Source organism: Chiloscyllium plagiosum, unplaced genomic scaffold (assembly GCF_037043375.1).
Source record: "Chiloscyllium plagiosum isolate Xiang-an unplaced genomic scaffold, Cpla_swu_hap1 HiC_scaffold_8, whole genome shotgun sequence".
Taxonomy (NCBI): Eukaryota; Metazoa; Chordata; class Chondrichthyes; order Orectolobiformes; family Hemiscylliidae; genus Chiloscyllium; species Chiloscyllium plagiosum.
This window is the reverse complement of record NW_028270146.1, coordinates 79,024,165-79,044,643: the sequence shown is the minus strand read 5'-3', so window position 1 is coordinate 79,044,643 and position 20,479 is coordinate 79,024,165. Positions and strand designations below refer to the sequence as shown.

The window sequence follows — 20,479 nt, the reverse complement described above, 5'->3', positions numbered from 1 at the left end:
CTCTCCTTTGTCTAACTTGATTGTTACCTCCTCAAAGAATTCTAACAGATTTATCAGTCACGACCTCCCCTTGACAAAGTGCTAACTCAGAGCTGAAAATGTGTTGCTGGAAAAGCCCAGCAGGTCAGGCAGCATCCAAGGAACAGGAGAATCGACATTTGGGGCATAAGCCCTTCTTCAGGAAGTGCTAACTCAGCCCTGTTTACCATGCACTCCCAAATATTCTGCAATCTCATCTTTAATAAGGGACTCTAAATCCTTACTAATGACCACAAAAAGACTAACCAGCCTAGAGTTCCTTTCTTCTGCCTCCCTCCCTTCTTAAACAAGGGTATTACATTAGCCATTTTTCAGTCCTCTGAGACACCCCTGACTTCAATGATTCCTGAAAGTAACTTGTTTATGGAATATGGAAAAAAGTAATAACAAACATGTTACATCCAATTAAATACCAGAAGCAGATACTATGATCGTAAAACAAACTTTGTGGAAATTCTTTAATCAAAGTCTATTGCGTAATTTCAGTACCAAAATAAAGGCTTCAACTCTTATTAGTGTAATGTTTTACAAGTTTTCTCCCGCCAGGAAAGATTTAGGGAAAGGCTGAGTCTCTCCCAGCACCTTGCTCCAAGGATGTTCAGCAGTTATTCAGTTTTTCATGGCAGAAAAGGCTTGATCATTTACTTGTGTTGAGTACGTCAGTCTTAGCCAGGGCTGCACAGGAACTACAATTAATTTCAATTATCCTGGAGTAAGCAACAAATTTAAAGCACCAATCAGGGTATTCACCTGATGACAATAGAAATAAACACAATTATCAGCTGGTGAGAGATCAGGATCCAGGTGATACTCTGAGACCAAAGTGTGCATAATGCATGCACATGCGTGCATGAGAAGGTAGCATCTCGACTGTCATTGGGTACAGATTGAATGACTATCAAATGTGATTTCCTCAGTGGTTGAACAGGCACTTGATAAGTTTGTAGAAGGTGCTACAGGAACACTATTAACACTGGAATCAATTGTTAACTTTATCTACTTGCTTGAGGAGTAAATAAAAAAAAGCAACAAAACTTGCCAAAACCAAATGGGAAAATGTCAATGTCACAGCATGTGTGACAGAACGACCTCATCCTTTGACTCTTAATACAGAAAACCTATAGACTTGACTTTGAAAATAAAAATACTGTGTGCACAGGTCAAAGTTTTAACAAATTTCTGGCTTTATAGCAGAACTTCTAAAGCATCTGTTGCTAACTAGATACATAACTGTCTGCTAAATGATTAATTAAAAAATTAAAGGATCAAGTTATTTCCTGGCCTGAATAGCTGCAAATTTACAACACTAATTAACCTTTCCCAGTTGGCTGTAATTATATGGAAAACCTGAGCACATTAATAATTCTTCTGTCTTTGCAATTTAAAAAAGAATTTTAAATATTTTGATGATTAATTATTTGCCTAATTTTAAGACATAAATAAGTTTAAAAGGCAAACATGCTTCAAAAGAAATAGACTGCTATGCTAAGTAATATAAAATATTACAAACATAATCTTTTATCAATATCAACTGCCATGTCCACTATTGAAATAAAATGATGTCAGTTTCCACAAATACATTTATATTGTAATTGGAACAAAATCAATTCCAATGTTTTATTAATTTTACAGACCAGAGGAAAAGACAATAACAACCATGGAGAGCAGAAGGACAGAGCCTAAAAATGCCGACATTTGGGCTACATAATATGGGTACTGAATATTGGGTTGAGTCGTATGTTTAAATGAGATTATAAAGAAAAACATCAAGTCTTTCAGAGATTGGCAATTAATTCCATTGGTTTAAAACATATAAAATTAAGTTTATCCATGATTTTATGCAAGCCCAATGGTCTTTATTATCTGATTCCTTTGACTGTAATTGAATTATTGTAAATCTGGCTCACATTCAAGAGAATTCTAAATTGTTAAAACATTTTTACAGCAGTTAATGTGAAACAATTCCATTAGGAAGTCATCTCTATTAAGCAAACACTATGAGATTAGTGAACATTTTCATCAAGGGATTTCTATTTGCCGCCATGATCTGTATTTATCCAAATGATGCCTTTATTTCAAATTTCAGAAACATTCATAGATGTACAGTCCCACAAATCTACCTACACATTAACCAACACATCCTAACTGTTCTTAACCTGTGCTTAAACTAGTCTAAATATGAGTAAATCTAGCTTCACCAATACCATCAGGATAAATGCTTGCTAATTCAAGCATTCAGTTTCAATACATCGCATAATCTATTTAGATTACTATTTAGATTATTTAGATTAGATTACATTACAATGTGGAAACAGGCCCTTCGGCCCAACAAGTCCACACCGACCCGCCGAAGCGAAACCCACCCATACCCCTACATTTACCCCTTACCTAACACTACGGGCAATTTTAGCATGGCCAATTCACCTGACCCTGCACATCTTTGGACTGTGGGAGGAAACCGGAGCACCCGGAGGAAACCCACGCAGACACGGGGAGAACGTGCAAACTCCACACAGTCAGTCGCCTGAGTCAGGAAATGAACCCGGGTCTCTGGCGCTGTGAGGCAACAGTGCTAACCACTGTGCCACCGTGCCGCCCACAATTACAATTACAATTAAAGAATTTCCGAGTTCCCTAAGTTTCCTAAAATTACTGATCGACATGGAGCATTTAAGATTCACTTTAAACATTCAACGATCTCCAGATTTGCGACGTGTTGAACATCTTTAAATGAAAGCAGAAGTTATATTACAAAGTTTGCATTTATAGAATATTTTTAATGTAACCTTCTCCTAAACAATCCCATGTTTGATGACACCTTTGTAGGATGATAATTTTCATTGCTTCTACAAGTATCAAGGTAAATGTAAAAATGCATATAGGAAGCATTAGATATTGATAGGTGACAGTAAACAATTGCCCTATTTTAACAGCAGAAGCCTGAACAATTCTAGGGATTATTGCTGATAATGATAGAATGATAGTAGCTATAGCACTACTTCATTAAAAATGGCGAAACCGTGCTCAATGAGATGACATGCCCACTGTGAAAAAGGAGTGTTTTACAATAGTGCCACATGTTCCCAATAAGCACAGATTAGAATTTAGGCAAAAAGTTTCTCTACATCATCTAAACTATTCCGAACAATATGCCTGCAAACTTCTCTGGTCACACCACTGTAAATTTTCTATTTCTTGTACAGTCCAAACTAAGCACCTGACAACTCAGAGCATCTAACAGCTCAAGTTGTCAATGTGCTTCACATTACTGGTCTGTACAGACTTCCCTCGTAAAGGGAACGCTTTAGTGACTTATAACTACAAGCCATTGCAAATGCATGAAATACACAGCCATTGAGCTCCTTTATATCCCATTCACAACTTTCGTTCATCTGTGTTTTTATGAGTCTTACACAAGAGCATAAGAAATCAGAGTCGGGGTAGGCCATCTGGCTCATCGAGCCTGCGCCACCATTCAAAACGATCATGGCTGATCTTTTTGTGGACTCAGTTCCGCTCATCTGCCTGCTCACCGTAACCCGTAATTCCTTTACTGTTCAAAAATCTATCTTTGCCTTAAAAACATTCATTCATTGAGGTAATCTCAACTGCTTCACTGGACAGGGAATTTCACAGATTCACAACTCTTCGGGTGAAGATGTTCTCCTCGACTTAATCCAAAATTTGCTCCCCCTTATTTTGAAGCTCTGCTGCTTAGTTTGAGTTTTACACACCAGTGGAAAAAACCTCCCTACTTCCATCCTAACTTCTACATAATTGCAGTTTTCCTTGTTGCTGCTCTACCTGATCAGCTTTCACATCAACAGCAACAACACAATTCCATAACTTGAGTGCCTTAACTAACTTCAAGCTAACTGGTTACTTAACTTAGTGCTGCCTATGAGAGCTTACCAGCTGTATTTTCTTACGTAAGAAAAGTTGCTTCAAAGTATCCAAAGGATCAGAAAGTGCTATACTTTTAAGTTCCATCTGTTACAATTCAGAGTTCGGTGATGCAGTATCCATCTCTTGTCCTTTCCTTTTTCCATTTCTCACTGCCCTCAACAGCATCAGTCGAAAATTCACGTTTTCATAAATGCACTGTCAATATATATCGCTCAAACCCCTTCACTGAATCTAAATTGTCAGACTGCCTGTTTGACAGCCAATACTGAATGAAAAGAAATTTCCTCCACTTAAATATTGGGAAGACTTACATTCTCCACACTATTATCTGCAACTTACGTGGCCTCACACACCTCCCCTGCACAACCTTAAACTTGTCCGGACTTTAAATCTTTCCATTGCCTGGTTCCTCCCAATCTTTGTAATTTCTTCCAATTCCACATCACACTAAGATATATGCAATTCGCTAACATTGGCCTCTTGCACAGTCTTCATTTTAATGACTCAACCATTAGTGAGCATGCGTTTAGCTGTCCAAAGCTTTGAAATGCCCACTCGGCATTTCTACCTTGCTTTCCTCTGATAAGACAATCCTTGAAAACTATCTCTAACCCAGATGCAAACCAGATGCTTCTAGCATTTAGCATCTATCAATAATGTACACTTTATTGTGTCCTTAGTAGCAATATCTCTTAAGGAACCCAATCAGAAAGGATTTGAACTTCTGAATGAAAATTTTAAAACTTAAGGCATTGTTAGATTAATGGTAACCAATTATTCTATTTTAACAGCAGTTGCCTGAACAATTCTAGGGCCTGTTACTTAGTCAAAACAAACTAAAGTACATAGGTAACAGAGACTTTAAAGACAGAGCACATAAGTGAAGCATACCAAAAAAAATTAAATGCATAGTTTTACTTAATGGTCTTAGCAGCCAATGCATAGTTGGTAGAATGACCAAAGTAACATTTTTGTTGATTGACACATTTGAGAAAGGGTAATAGACTCTTGTTCAAAAATGAGCTTGTTTTGTGAAGGCTAGGGCATTGCAACTGCAACAGAGATGTTAACTGAACAAAAGCAGGTAAGAACTGAAATTCTTCTTTCAACATATAAAAAAAAGACAGCAAGCCTGTAATTAATAACCCATTAACAGAACCATCCAGTTTGGAAACATACGATTTCATCAGCAAATGGTGCATTATCAAATTAGACTAGCATTCTCCTTTTCTTGTTAACTGGGAATATATCATTAAAGGATATTTGTAGCTTTTCAATTTGACTATCTAGTAAAATTTGATGCTGATTTAATTAAATACATCAAACACCCTGGACATTAGCAATAGGAAATAAATGGTTAATGGCAATTAAGATACTGAACTAATGAAGTATCCTCAAGGAATTTCAATGCAACTTGTTGTGGACTTGAAAGCAATTAAGTTAGTCTGCACCAGCGAAGATAAAGTGCTTAGCAGGGGGAAAAGTAATTATGAAGACTTGGCGCACAACACAACCGTGCAATTTTTTATGCTAAGTGGAACTATTTTTATTTGAAGCTTGGAAATTGTTATTCAGTGTTGTGAATCAACTGATAAGGCTTGACCTCAGGTATACATACATACCTGTTCTCAACAGGGGCAATCCCTTCACAGACCACAACCTTTCCATGTTTTTTTGTGAAGGATTTCTAATAAAAGCATAAAATGAGCTACCATTGAGATTTTTTTGTCATGTTAAGAAGTTATTAATACTATACCACTGAATGGACATAAAGTATCTTCAAACGCAGACCATTTTAACAGTTGGGTGTAAAGTGCATTTCATAATGGGTATGAAACCACCCCTAAAATATAAACTTAGTGATTTAGCTTCATACCCAATGCAGCACTGGTCACTGCAAAGCAAGTTTAAAATGTGTTCACCCACTTTTGGGGGAGTTAAGGTGTCTTTTGGAATTATTAAATGAGACGTATATGTACGTAAAAAGCACAAACACCCAAGAATGTCCAACTGCCAGAAACACCTGTGAAAGAGAGCTGTCAGGCTACCATGGTACTTAAATCCCATTTCACAATTTTGTGCTTAACAGCTACAAGCAGTAAAAGAATCATTGATAATGGAATGATGATTTCCAAATCTTGCTGTTCTAAGGGACTGTGCAGTTGAATCAAATTCTTGTTGCTTTTATTATTTGTTTAGCTCAAAACTATAACTGTAGTAAATGAGTTATGTAGGGGAGGCAGTGGCATTGTGGTAATATCAGTGAACTATAATCCAGAACTCTGAGATAACATTCTGGGGTTGTGGGTTTGAAGTTTTTCTTCAAGCTGGGTGCAAAACATAGATATAAGTCAGGTCACTTGCTAAAGGCACCGCAGAAATTCATTATCTTGAAAACAACATTCTGAACATATTGCTCGTACAGACCACATTTTGATTCATTGGTCAGTCAAGGTCTGTTCCAGCACTTTATGGAATGAATAACAGAAAATATTCCTGGGTTGTCCAAGTTGCTGATGATATTGGGGTGAAGTGCAAAAACAAAGAAGCGTACAACCAGAATTCAAATTCAATGAATGTGACATCTTGTCATAAAGGACTTGTTTTCAATGGTGAGAAATTCCAGGTGAATCAACTAATTTAACTTATTTGGCTTTATCCGCTCAAGTTTTCAACCTCGGCAAACTCAAAGATTGGTCAGAGTATTGAGTACAGGAGTTGGGAGGTCATGTTGCAGCTGTACAGGACATTGGTTAGGCCACTGTTGGAATATTGCGTGCAATTCTGGTCTCCTTTCTATCAGAAAGATGTTGTGAAACTTGAAAGGGTTCAGAAAAATTTACAAGGATGTTGCCAGGGTTGGAGGATTTGAACTATAGGAAGAGGCTGTTTTCTCTGGAGAGTCGGAGGCTGAGGGGTGACCTTATAGAGGTTTACAAACTTATGAGGGGCATGGGTAGGATAAATAGACAAAGTCATTTCCCTGGGGTCGGGGAGTCCAGAACTAGAGGGCATAGATTTAGGGTGAGAGGGGAAAGATATAAAAGAGACCTTAGGGGCAACTTTTTCACACAGAGGGTGGTACGTGTATGGAATGAGCTGCCAGAGGAAGTGGTGGAGGCTGGTACAATTGCAACATTTAAAAGGCATTTGGATGGGCATATAAATAGGAAGGGTTTGGAGGGATATGGGCCGGGTGCTGGCAGGTGGGACTAGATTGGGTTGGGATATCTGGTCAGCGTGGACAGGTTGGACCAAAAGGTTTGTTTCCATGCTGTACATCTCTATGACTCTATGTATAACACATGTCTAATCTCTGTAATAAAGAAGACCTGCAGAGTTTCTGATTTTTAAAAAATCATCCTGACAACACACATACGAAACTTTTTCGACATCAATACATCTCAGAAAGGGCTAGGAGTGTGCATCATGGAATCCAAAGGCAATTGCAAGCACCATCCAATCATACCAACAGAGTGTGAAACATTTGTCCTACTATTCAGTATCAGAAGATTCCTATGTATCCGTTTGGTAAGATTTGGTAAATGAATAGAAATGATACGGCTCAAATCATTGATGGGTCATCACTCAGACTACAGTGACTTCTAGTAAAGGTACAGGGATACACCTTTGTCTGCTACAAGCCTGGTACCAAATTAACTACGTTGGACACACTAAGCATGTTACTACATCCAAATAAGGACACTCTGGACATGCAAAGAGACAGTACAAATATCAAGTTGAAAGATGTGTTTAAAAATGCATTGATGAAATTTTGTCAGCTCAAATACAATCAATTTCAGGAAGCAACACCAAATGATCCATGACTGAAGGCACTATGGAAGATTATCATAGAAGGACAGCCTGGCATAACACAAGAGGTGCCAGGCACCCTCATACGAACCAAGTATTTCAATAGGCATAATCATTAAAAGGGAACAAATGCATGTACATGCCAGTATATATTGCCACAGCTACATCAGGGATATATGGGCACAAAGCAAACAAGATGCCTGATGTGGAAAACTGCATTTTTACCACGAGTCAACAATGGATATATGCAAAGAATACCAGAATAACCAACCAGAGCAACATAAGGAGCCTGTACACTCACAAGAATGTCAGTCCTTTTGTCTAAAATCACAACAGATTATGGACACTACCTACTGAAGATTTTCACCTGGTGGCTGATTGTTTTTCCAAATTTCCATTAGTCAGAAAATTAAAGGCCAGGCCAAGTGCATCCATGGCTGATACAATGAGTACAACATTCAGTCTGTTCAGTCAACCTGAAAAGATTGTATCCGACAATGAGCCACAATATACAAACAGATATGTTTGTCAAATGGAGCAAACCGTGTGACAGACTCACCACCTTATCCCAGATCCAACAGTTTCATCAAACAAATGCTCTGCAATGTTAAAACACTGATTAGGAGGCAGAAGGCTACAAAACACGTCATACTCGTACTAGACATTTCAACTCCGGTCAGAATCTTTTTCCCAGAGTTAAAATGTCTAATACTAGGAGGTATGCACTGACGGTGAAAGAGATAAAGTTCAAAGGAGACATGAGGAGCAAATTTTTCTTTTACAGAGATTGATAGGAGTCTGGACTGCACTGCCGTGTTGCTATGCTACATCTAAGAGCCATACTTCTAGATATGGATTTCACATCACCAGCAAAGATCATACTTGGAAAGTAAGTTATGAAACTCTACCAAGCTGTCATATGCCTAGGGTTTCAGAAATACAGGACAAGCTTCTCAATAAACAAAGGAATATGAAGATTGCACATTAAGATGAAACATGCAGGCACAGAACTGCGTAGTCTACATAAGAGTCATTCACATCCGATCTAACGAGTATGTTCATTTGCAAAGGTATTCAAAGGGTGCAGCAAACCTAGATCCTACAAACACGCAGTATCTAATGGAGCAGTGTTGAGGAGAAACAGAAGCCAACTCAGGGAACTGTACAGTACTCCAACTGTGAATGAACATACACAAAGATAAACTGGGTTAATGAAACTCTAAGACAATTTTCACTACAACCAAAATTGTAGCAACATGCAAGAGACCAACATACAAGTTGATAAAAACCAAGTGTGATGTCTAGAAATCCATACAGTAATACTATTATAAAACTCAGAAGGATTGACAAACCATTTGTTTGCACACAGATTCAAACTTGTAAATTTTAAAATTCATGTATCTGTGTAAAGTGATTTGCAATTACCAAGTATGCATATATTTTTACTCTTAGAGGAGATAATTTTACCTTGGGTAAAAACAGGGATGTTATATTATGTCTTTCAGAGCTGAGTATGCAAATGAGCCAAGGACCAGAATGACAGCACATGACAAGCAATCATGAGAATCCAAGCAGCAGCATGTGGTATATCCACTAATGCTCTGTATCCACTAGTTATCAGTTTGTCTCTTAAGAAAACTTATTAAAAGATTTTCTAATAAATAAAACCAATGCTACTTACCAATCTAATGTAAGGGTGATACTTCTTTTAAAGAACACATCACAAGAATATGACAACAAAACCATAAATATAATCAACTTCTTGATAAATGTACCTAAGAATTGCCTAAAACAAGTTTCCCAGCGCTGTGAAAAACATATGAAATTGTTTTATGTTAATAATAAATTACTGAAATAATTATTAATGAACTCAGATCAAACTTTTTAACTTCTTTTGTCTGCTAATGCAGACTCAGAATAAAATACACTGAGAAGCTAGTCGTTTGTCAAATTTGAACAAATGCAAGTGTAGTACAAAATACACCATAGAACATCTTTCAAGCCAGCATTGATTGTTTAGTCACGAACTGCAATACATGCATTCTGATTTATGCATTTCAAGACCAACACATAGGTTCTGTGATATATATTTGTTCAAATACTATTACTCCTTTTGTGAATGAAATATGATGGCAAAGTTCATAAATATTTACAAGAGAATGCAAAATAATATAACAATATGCAAAATATTTCATCAGTACCTTAACAGTTTTCAGAAGATGGTAAAGGTCTTCCACTTCATCACCTTCACATTTGTTGTAATTTCTTCCAATTGCCAGGCTGCTACCTTGGATAGTGTGACGGTACAGTGGCAAGCCAATGGCTTCAGAATACAGATCGATAGCTTCATGTCCCACAGTCTGATACATGTAACTGTCAAGCTCATCTACAGGAATAAACAGTAAGTCAATAAGACAGTAGCTTAAGGAAAATCAAGACAGTGAACCTTATTGACATCTGTACTTACTCACTTACTTCTAAACTTAAAGCAGAATATTTTGATATGGCAAAGCTAATAATGTGCTTAAATTTTATGAATGAAGCAATACTTCAAAACGTATTTTATAAAATTAGGTATTTGAGTTCACAGTATTAGAAGTATTTGTCATATTTCTGTGACTTGAACCATTCCTTTGGTGATGTGAATTGTCTCGTTTCTTTAAATTCATTGAGCCTGCTGCCAAAAGGTCCAAACTATGTTAAGGTTTCTTAAGCCGTTACTCTGTTAGGTGCTTATAGTTTGCTGTATTTGAAAAAAAACTGTTTGTTATTCTACAACGTATGTACTCTATGCCACTAAAGACATTTTATGTTTATTTATTGATTCTTGTCAAGTGAGAAACTTTGGCAAGGCAGCATTCACTGCCTTTCTCAAGGCACTCTGAAGGTCTAAAGTGTCAATAGCACTATGTGAAAGTGAATGCACTTGGGTGATGCAGCAAGCAAGGGGGTAGTGAAAGAGCTGGGTTTCACAGCAACCTTTAGGGCCAGAGCAAACAAACTAAATTCTTAAAACTAAATTTCAGAATTTGCCATGGCAGAATTTCAATTAACAACGCCTGCATGTTCTCAATTCACCAGACCATTGTATATTGCTCAGCTAAATTCTGGCCATACGTCCATTGAATAATATTATTCTCTTTTCTTTTATGATCATGAAATTAAAAATTATCATTTTAGAAACTCAATGTCACTGGACCAGTAATCCAGAAACCGAGATTCATGCTCTGGGTATATGAGCTTGAATCCCACCAAAGCAGCTGATGAAATCTGAATTCAATTAATAAATCTGGAATAATAAAAAAGGATAGTAAAAGCTTTTTTAGGTATGTGAAAAGAAAAAAAATGGTTAAGACTGAAATTGGGCCCTTGAAGACAGAAATGGGTGAATTTACGATGGGTAACAAGGATATGGCAGAAGAGTTGAATAGGTACTTTGGATCTGTCTTCACAAGGGAAGACACAAGCAATCTCCCAGATGTAATAGTGGCTGAAGGACCTAGGGTAATGGATGAACTGAAGGGAATTTATATTAGGCAGGAAATGGTGCTGGATAGACTGTTAGGTCTGAAGGCTGATAGGTCCCTGGGACCTGATGGTCTGCATCCCAGGATACTTAAGGAGGTGGCTCTAGAAATCGTGGACGCACTGGTGATCATTTTCCAATGTTCTATAGATTCAGGATCAGTTCCTGTGGCTAATGTTGTCCCACTTTTCAAGAATGGAGGGAGAGAGAAAACAGGGAATTATAGACCGGTTAGCCTGACATCAGTTGTGGAAAAGATGCTGGAGTGAATTATAAAAGATGAAATTAGTGGATAGCACTAACAGAATAGGTCTCAGTCAGCACGGATTTACGAGGGGAAATCGTGCTTGACTAATCTTCTGGAATTTTTTGAGGATGCAACTATGAAGATGGACAAGGGAGAGCCAATGGATGTAGTGTATCTGGACTTTCAGAAAGCCTTTGATAAGGTCCCAATTAGGAGATTAGTGAGCAAAATTAGGCACATGGTATTGGGTGCAAGATACTGACTTGGATTGAAAATTGGCTGACTGACAGGAAGCAAAGAGTAGTGATATACAGGTCCTTTTCGGAATGGCAGGCGTTGACCAGTGGGGTACCAGAAGGTTTGGTGCTGGGCCCTCAGCTATTTACTATATACATCAATGATATAGATGAAGGCATTAAAAGTAATATTAGCAAATGTACTGATGTCACAAAGCTGGGTGGCAGGGTAAAATGTGAGGAGGATGTTATGAGAATACAGGGTGAGTTGGACAGGCTAGGTGAGTGGACAGATTCATGGCAGATGCAGTTTAATGTGGATGAATGTGTGGTTATCCACTTTGGTGGTAAGAACAGGAAGGTAGATTACTATCTAAATGGAGTCAAGTTAGGTAAAGGAGAAGTACAACGAAATCCAGGTGTTCTTGTATATCAATCAATGAAAGCAAGCGCGCAGGTACAGCAGGCAGTGAAGAAAGCTAATGGCATACTGGCCTTCAAAGCAAGAGGAATTGAGTATAGCAGCAGAGGTCCTTCTGCAACTGTACAGGGCCCTGGTGAGACCGCACCTGGAGTACTGTGTGCAGTTTTGGTTTCCAAATTTGAGGAAGGACATTCTGGATATTGAGGGAGTGCAGCATAGGTTCATGAGGTCAATTCCTGGAATGGAGAGACTATCAAATGTTGAAAGATTGGAACCACTGAACTTGTATACACTTGAGTTTAGAAGGATGAGAGGGGATCTGATTGAGACGTAGAAAATTATAAATGGATTGGACACTCTGGAGGCAGGAAGCATGTTTCTGCTGATGGGTGAGTCCAGAACCAAAGGACACAGTTTAAAAATAAGGGGTAGGCCATTTAGAACAGAGTTGAGGAGAAACTTCTTCACCCAGAGAGTAGTGGATGTATGGAAGGCTCTATCCCAGAAGGCAGTGGAAGCCAATTCTCTGGATACTTTCAATAAAGAGATGGATAGAGCTCTTAGAGATAGTAGAATCATGGATTATGGGGAAAAGGCAGGAACCGGATACTGATTGCGAATGATCAGCCATGATCATAATGAATGGTGGTGTTGGCTCGAAGGGCCGAATGGCCTACTCCTGCACCTATTGTCTATTGTTTAAAGCTAGTCTCAGTAGCACTTCCCTCAACTGTCACACAAAAAAAAATCAGATTCACAATCCTTTAAGAAAGGAAAACTTCCATCCTACTTAGTCTGGATGGCATGTGACTCCGGATCGTCAGTAATGTTGGTGACTCTTAAATGAACATCTCAGATAGTCTAACCAGCCACTCGGTTCACTTGCAATTAGGAATGGCACACAACTGTTGGTTTTAATAGTGCTTAAAGTGATAGAAGACAACAGGAATAAATCAACAAAAGATTTAATCAAAATAACTTCTACACACTAAGAGCCATCATCCTCAACACACCTTCAGGAGAGTCGTGAGTCTTATGCTTTAGTAGATTAGATTAGATTAGATTAGATTACAGTGTGGAAACAGGCCCTTCGGCCCAACAAGTCCACACCGACCCGCCGAAGCGAAACCCACCCATACCCCTACATTTACCCCTTACCTAGCGCTACGGGCAATTTAGTGTGGCCAATTCACCTGACCCTGCACATCTTTGTGATGTGGGAGGAAACCGGAGCACCCGGAGGAAACCCACGCAGACACGGGGAGAACGTGCAAACTCCACACAGTCAGTCGCCTGAGGCGGGAATTGAACCCGGGTCTCTGGCGCTGTGAGGCAGCAGTGCTAACCACTGTGCCACCGTGCCGCCCACTAGTATCACATATGCACAAAGCTCGAACATTTTAATGAGGCAGTTACAAGCTTATTTACTGGATTTTGGATTTCAATCTCAGATTGAATTTAACAATTGACATAGTGCTCATTACAATGGGATCCACTATACCTTTTCTTCCAACTCCGCTTCCAAGTATAGTAACTCCTGAACTTATGCAATTTTAAACCAGAGATTCAACATTTATTGCAAAGAATTCATTACCTCAGTACTCTTAAAAGTTTAAATTTCTTTGCTGACAGATTTAAAACTTTCAACCTTTACCTTTCAACCTCGCCACATCACATATTGCAATCTTCTTCTGACTCCTACACACATAGAGCTATCTTCTCTCCCCTAGTCCTCCTTTGCAGGCTCTTTCATTCCCCACCATACCGCACTTTGCAGTCTCCTTCTCCCAACCTCCTTGGAGCCTGCTTCTCCTTTTCAACCATCCCCTCCTCAACCGCTTTCTTCCTTACCAGTCTTGCAGCTTCCATCAACCCCTCTTGCATCCTTTACTGCCAGCTTTTTCCTCTCAAACCTTCTTGCAGCTAGTTCCTCCTAATGTCTCACCTTTCCCAGACTTGCCAGGTAGATCTTTCACAGAGGCCCTTCTTGCGTTGACAAAGAGTGGCACTCAGATCTGCATCTCAGACTTGTCAAGTTCTCCATCCTGGCCGAAGATGCCTCCCTCACAGTTAACACTTACCTTCCTAACTACTAGCTACTCCTTCAATCACAGGTTGGTGCTTGGTTCACTGGTGAAGAGTCTGTGATTGGAGAAGCAGCTTATATCCATTTCCTGCCTCTTTCCTTTTGGAAGAGGAGTTGGATCTTTGCTCTGATTAGGTGCCCCAAAATACATTTTCTTTGACATTTGGCGATTTTTGAAGGTGGTCTTGTCCACACATATACTTTCAGCACTGCATTTAAGCACAATTAGAAAAACCAGACTCCATTTCATAGCAGTTAATTTCCAATATCTGAAATTTAAAGTTAAGTGTGATGTTAAAGTGCTGGGAGGTTTGAGTGCCAGTTGGTCAGACAGGGTATGGTGCCAGATGTGGAGAAGACAGCATGATAAAGTACAATGCCAAATGAAAAGGGGTAGGGTATCAGATGGGCCTAATGTCAAGTAGGAAGGGGTGCCAAATAGATGGGGTCCATATTGGTCATAACAGTAGGAAAAATGGAGATAACAACAGGCCATGCTGAAGGACTGTACGCCATCAGGCTGAAGAAAAACAATTGAAAAGTGGAAAGAGAAGAACACCAAGTGAAAACTCCATCAGGTTTCAATATTCACGCTGCTTCAACTTCCTGTTCTGACTATAATTTAATTCTGTACCATCTGTGACAACTGCAATAATTTGAGAATTGGTCAAAGCTTCTTCCCATTCCCACACTGTGACATTTGATCAATCCCAAGGATCCCTCAGCCCCCTTCTATTTTTCATCTGCTTGCTGCCTCTTAATGGAATCTACACCGATAGCACTTAGTTTTATCTTAATCCCACCACCCTTGATTCCGTCACCATCTTTGATATGTCAAATTTCCACCTGAATGAGTATATGTTTCCACAAACTAAATACAGGGTATCAGGAAAATGAAATTGATGTCTTGGATCCCCACGACAAACACAGTACCTGACCATCTACCTACCTAGCAACTGTCTAAATCTGAGAAACTGTCTAAAACTTGCATCTGACATCAGGTTGAACTTCAGACTACAAATCCGTAAAAAATGCCTACCTCCAAAAATCATGAAGAGAAGAAGACGGCTAACTGGATTACTGTGCAGGGAGCCAGTGTGGACCTGATGGGCCAAGTGGTCTCGTTCTGTGCCATAACAGTGATTATGATTCCCACTCTACATCAACTCATCTGCTGCTGAAACTCTCATCCATATCTTTATTACTTCTAGACTTGACTATTCTGCCTTTAAAAAAGTTGAAAGAACTGTGAATGCTGTAAATCAGAAACAAAAACAGAAGTTGCTGCAAAAGTTCAGCAGGTCTGGCAGCATCTGTGAACAGAAATCAGAATTAACATTTCAGGTCCAGTGACCCTTCCTCAGAACTGCTCACTATTCTGTAGCTGTCCTAGACAGACTTCACATTGAGTCATAAACCACAGAAACAGACCCTTCAATCCAACTAGTCCATCTTCCAATCTGCTTAAACTCATGCACGTCAAAACTCTATCATCCATACCTAAACTGACACGAAGCCTTGTTCACTCACTGGCCCTGTGCTTGCTATACTACAATGACTTTCAGTCTGACAATTTCAACATTTTAAATTTCTCGTCTGATTTCCAAAGCCTCCATGGCCAGCCCCATCCTAACTAAGCAACCTGTTGCAGGGCTAGAAGCTTTAAAGATCTCGGTATTCCTCCAATTCCTTTATTTCCTCCAGCTTTGGAGACCATAATTTTGCTTGCCTTGGCCCAAAGCTCCAGAAGTCTCTCCCTCCTCGCCTCCCCAGAATGCACTTTAATATGTACCTAATGCATAACTAGATTAGGTTACTTACAGTGTGGACACAGGCCCTTCAACCCAACAAGTCCACACTGACCCTCCGAAGAGCAACCCACCCAGACCCATTCCCCTACACCTAACACTACAGGCAATTTAGCACGGCCAATTCACCTAACCTGCACATTTTTGGAGTGTGGACGGAAACCGGGGCACTCGGAGGAAACCCACGCAGACACGGGGAGAGTGTGCAAACTCCACACAGACAGTTGCCTGAGGCGGGAATTGAACCCAGGTCTCTGGCGCTGTTCTTTGACTAAATCTTCAAACTTTTAGTTATCTATCCTGATATCACTGGTCATTTAGCATGAATATTTCTTTCTTTTTTTTCTTATTAAACATCTTTCTCCTGATTCAAGACCAGTCTACATGTGCAAGTTGTAGTTTAGACCAAGGTTGAGATAAGTTAAATGGTGCTGGCAGAATCCATAATAAGCATCAATGAGGTTGAGGAAGTATTATTTGACATGTTGTTGATGAGTCTTCCTACCTCTTTGCTTCTAATTGAAAGGAGCTGACAGAATAGTAATTCGTCACATTAGATTTGTCCTATTTTATTTGGATAAGACAGACCAGTGCAGTAACAATGCAGCTGGGAACAATTTGAAATATGGCTATTGCGTGTTGACTGCAGCAGTTCCAGGTTGAGAACATTGGGATAGATCACTACATAGGGTGGCAAGGTGGCTCAGTGATTAGCGCTGCTGCCTCACAGCGCCAAGGACCTGGGTTCGATTCCAGCCTCAGGCAACTGTTTGTGTGGAGTTTGCACATTCTCCTCCGGGTGTTCCAGTTTCCTCCCACAGTCGAAAGATGCACAGGTTAGACACATTAGTTAGTGGTAAATATAGGGTAGGGCGGGTTGCTCCCCAGAGGGTCAGTGTGGACTCGTTGGGCAGAACGGCCTGTTTCCACACTGTAGGGATTCTAATAAAAAAATTGTAATTCCACTTCAAGTAGAGTGATTGTACTTGTGAACAATTCACACCACCTGCAGTCTACATTTTCAAACTTTATCCATGAAGGACATTAACAACAGGCCTTGCAATGGATTCACACACTCCAGTCTATTTGCTCGGAGAATACGACATACAAAGTTGTGTAGCATATACATTGATCTTCTATGGCAAGCTCGAAAGTTCAGGCAATATGGGGGAAAAAAGGGTGAATATTGTATAGATAGGAAAGGCTTACCTTTGTGTTGAGCAGGTCTTAAATTAGCTAATGCCACCACTTCATGTCCAGCTGCTACACACTGCATCATATTGTAACAGCTGTCCTTTCCACCACTACAAAGAGAAAATTAAAATCTATTTATTTTCTGTAAGAAAAGCCCATAGGCACTTCTTTACCATTATCTCTACACATTCAATTATAAATGGAAGCATTTCAGCTCAGATTAAACAAAACATGACTTTAGCTCAATCCCTTGCCAAATACTTATAAGCTAATACAAACGTCAGTATCCACAATTAGCATTTATACAATGCCTTTAATGAATTTAGAAAGATTTCAAGGCACTTTAGTAAAGTATCATGTGATAAAAAGTAACACTGGGCCAAACAATGTAGCATTAAGAGGGGTTACTAACAGTGAATTAAATTCTCAAAGGAAGTAGAATAATTTTGAAAAGGAACTCCAGAGTCAAAAGCTCAAAAACAATAGCCATTCAGAGTGTCACAGAGATATACTGCATGGAAACAGACCATTTGGTCCAACTCGTCCATGCCTAAATAATCTAGTCCTACTTGCCAGCATTTAGCCCATATCCCGCTAAACCCTTCCTATTCATGTACCCATCTAAATGCCTGTTAAATGTTGTAATTGTACCACCCTCCACCACTTTACTTTTGACAATTCATGCCAAACACACAACCACCCTCTGTGTGAAAAAGTTACCCCTTAGGTCCCTTTTAAATCTTTTATCTCTCACCTAAGACCTATGCCCTCTCGCTTTGGACTCCCCCACCCCAGGGAAAAGACCTTGTCGATTTACCCTATCCATGCCCCTCATGATTTTATAAACCTCTCCAAGGTCACCCCTTAGCCTCCCACACTCCAGGGAAAATAGCCCCAATCTGTTCAGCTTCTCCCTGTAGCTCAAACCCTCCAACCCTGGCAAGATCCTTGTAAATCTTTTCTGAACCCTTTCAAATTTCATAACATCCTTCTATTAGGAGGGAGACCAGGACTGAACACAGAATTCGTGGGATAAAGAAATTTTCAGGTTGTATAAAAGGGCACAATTGAAGGAAGACAAAGTTTTCAAATCATCGTTGGGCCAAAGAGATAGAAAAGGGGACACCATGGAGAGAGGTGAACATGAGGATTGGAGTTTTAAATTTGAATCAGAAGGAGACTGGGATCTAACAGTAACCAACAAGCACAGAGGTGGTTGATGAGAAAAACAGCAGAGGGGCAACTTGGTCAGGTTGGAGGATGAAGCTCAGGACAGCAACAACAGAATTGGAATTGTCAACTGAAAATGCTAAAGCTATGGGTAAGATTTCAACAGACTGTTTGGGCAAAGTTTCAGAAATAGATGGGGTTAAGCACAGGTAGTAATTATGTTATAGGTGAAAGTATGCCGTCTTTATGATGAAATGCATGCAGGTTTGTAAGCTCATCTCCAAAGGATCAAAGTGGATACCAAGACAACAAACAATCAAACCCAAGGCAGTGATTAGCAAAAGGGTTGGAACTGGTGGTAAAGGAATAGTTTGTGACAGGGGTCAAAGACTTTCATCTTCTCAATGTTTAACTGGAGGAAATTGAGCTTCATTGAGAACCAGATGTGTACAGTTTGACAATGGAGAAATTAGAGGGGTGGAGTTGAGTTATTTGAGCACACATGGAAACTGATTCTATGTTTGCTATGATGTCACCCCCATGTTCAGCACATGTGAGGAAGAGGATAAATCAAGAGGAGGTTCAGTGTACCCTAGAGGTCATGGTACCAATCTAGGAACAGAACTCATCACTGGTAATATTCTGAATGTAACAAGATTAGCAAAAGTGAAGATCATTCCAATGAATTGGATAGCAAAGACTTAGAAGCAAAAATTACAGTTACCAACATGTGAAGTGTCAAAAAGTTAAGACAGATGAGAAGTAATAATCCTCTACAGAGGATGCCATTTTTAACTTTAATTGCAGCTGTATCAGTAGTGCCAAAGGAAGAAACTTTATTGGATATTCAGCTATGAGAAAGGTGGACAGGAGCTGTAAAAGAAGAAACACCTTCAAGAAGGGGAATGACAGATTGGAGATGAAGTGATGCTTTGCAAGAACTAAAGTGGACTGAGATATGAGGACAATGGTTCTGAAACGGAGGCAAACATTGCTTGGAAAGAGGGTTCTGATTGCAATAATTGGCTGACATGCAGGCTACTAGGAGAAACCGAGCAAACAGCAAGTTTCATGGGAATGGGGTCAAAAGCTGTCATGATGGAAGACCAGAGAAATTTTAAAAATGACACTTTGTTTAAGAAATGCAAAACAGATTATCTCAAGCTTCTTAGCAAGAAGCCCATGAACTCATTACACTTGTAGAAGACAACATTTGGGACAATGGAGGGATATAGTTTTGAAGGAAAGGGATTACATTCCAGAACTAAATTTTGGAATAATGAGTGATTTTTGACAGACCGATTGAGCCCAACATTGCTTGATGTGATCAAGCCAGCCAGGTATGGCAATGAGTATGCAGATAGTTAATTCCACAAATCAGGAACACAAGGCAACAGCATTTTAGTTCTAAGAACAACTATTGCTGTTTTGGAGGTAATTTACCTTATTAAAGCAACTACTTTCATTTTGTTCAGAAGGGAGTAAGTCATGTGGGGTTTTCAAGATCAGTAAGAAATTCAAGCTCTGTCTGAGTGTCTACCTAATCTAGACCCAGTCTGCTCCTAGTTTCCCTCTATTGGTCACCTCTCCTATCTATCCATCCTCTTTTTCTTCCAGCTATTCCCTCTCTTTCTGGCCCCTTCTCCTCTCAAAAATATATTACTCTCTCCCCCTCCTCCTTAACTTTCTGTGCCTTTTGTTTCCCTCTAACTTTTTCCACTTTCTTTTTTCTCCTTCCCATTCGCTCTCTCTCCCTTTTGTTTCCCCCTCTCTCTCCCTTTCCCCTTCTCTCTCCCCTTCCCTCTTTCCCCTTCTCTCTCCCTCCTTCTCTATTCACTTCTTTCTCTCTCTCTCCCCCCTCCCTGTCCCCTTCTCTCCCCCTATCCCCTTCTCTCTCTCACTCTCTCTCCCTATCCCCTTCTCTCTCTCTATCCCTTCCTTTCTCCCTCCCTCCCCCTATCCCCTTCTCTCTCTCTCTCTCCCTCCCTCCCCTATCCCCTTCTCTCTCTCTCCCCCTATCCCCTTCTCTC

The 20,479-nt window shown here is 39.7% G+C and overlaps 1 protein-coding gene across 3 annotated transcripts in view; it reads right to left on the bottom strand.

Moving 5' to 3' along the window:
* dph6 (diphthamine biosynthesis 6) overlaps positions 1-20,213 on the bottom strand; it is a 332,005-nt gene extending 311,792 nt beyond the window's left edge. For 2 of the 3 annotated variants that reach the window (XR_015757950.1, XR_006312826.2), the window contains exons 1-3: positions 19,893-20,213; positions 17,295-17,389; positions 9,960-10,144 (exon numbers count right to left, since the gene is read on the bottom strand). Coding sequence is in view for 1 of the 3 variants with exons in the window: in XM_043698016.2 (XP_043553951.2) it covers positions 9,960-10,144; positions 17,295-17,389; positions 19,893-19,939 (327 nt within the window). In the remaining 2 variants the exon portion in view is untranslated. The remainder of the gene's footprint in view (positions 1-9,959; positions 10,145-17,294; positions 17,390-19,892) is intronic. The other variant, XM_043698016.2, reaches the window with a different exon arrangement.
* Between the last annotated feature and the right edge of the window lie 266 nt (positions 20,214-20,479).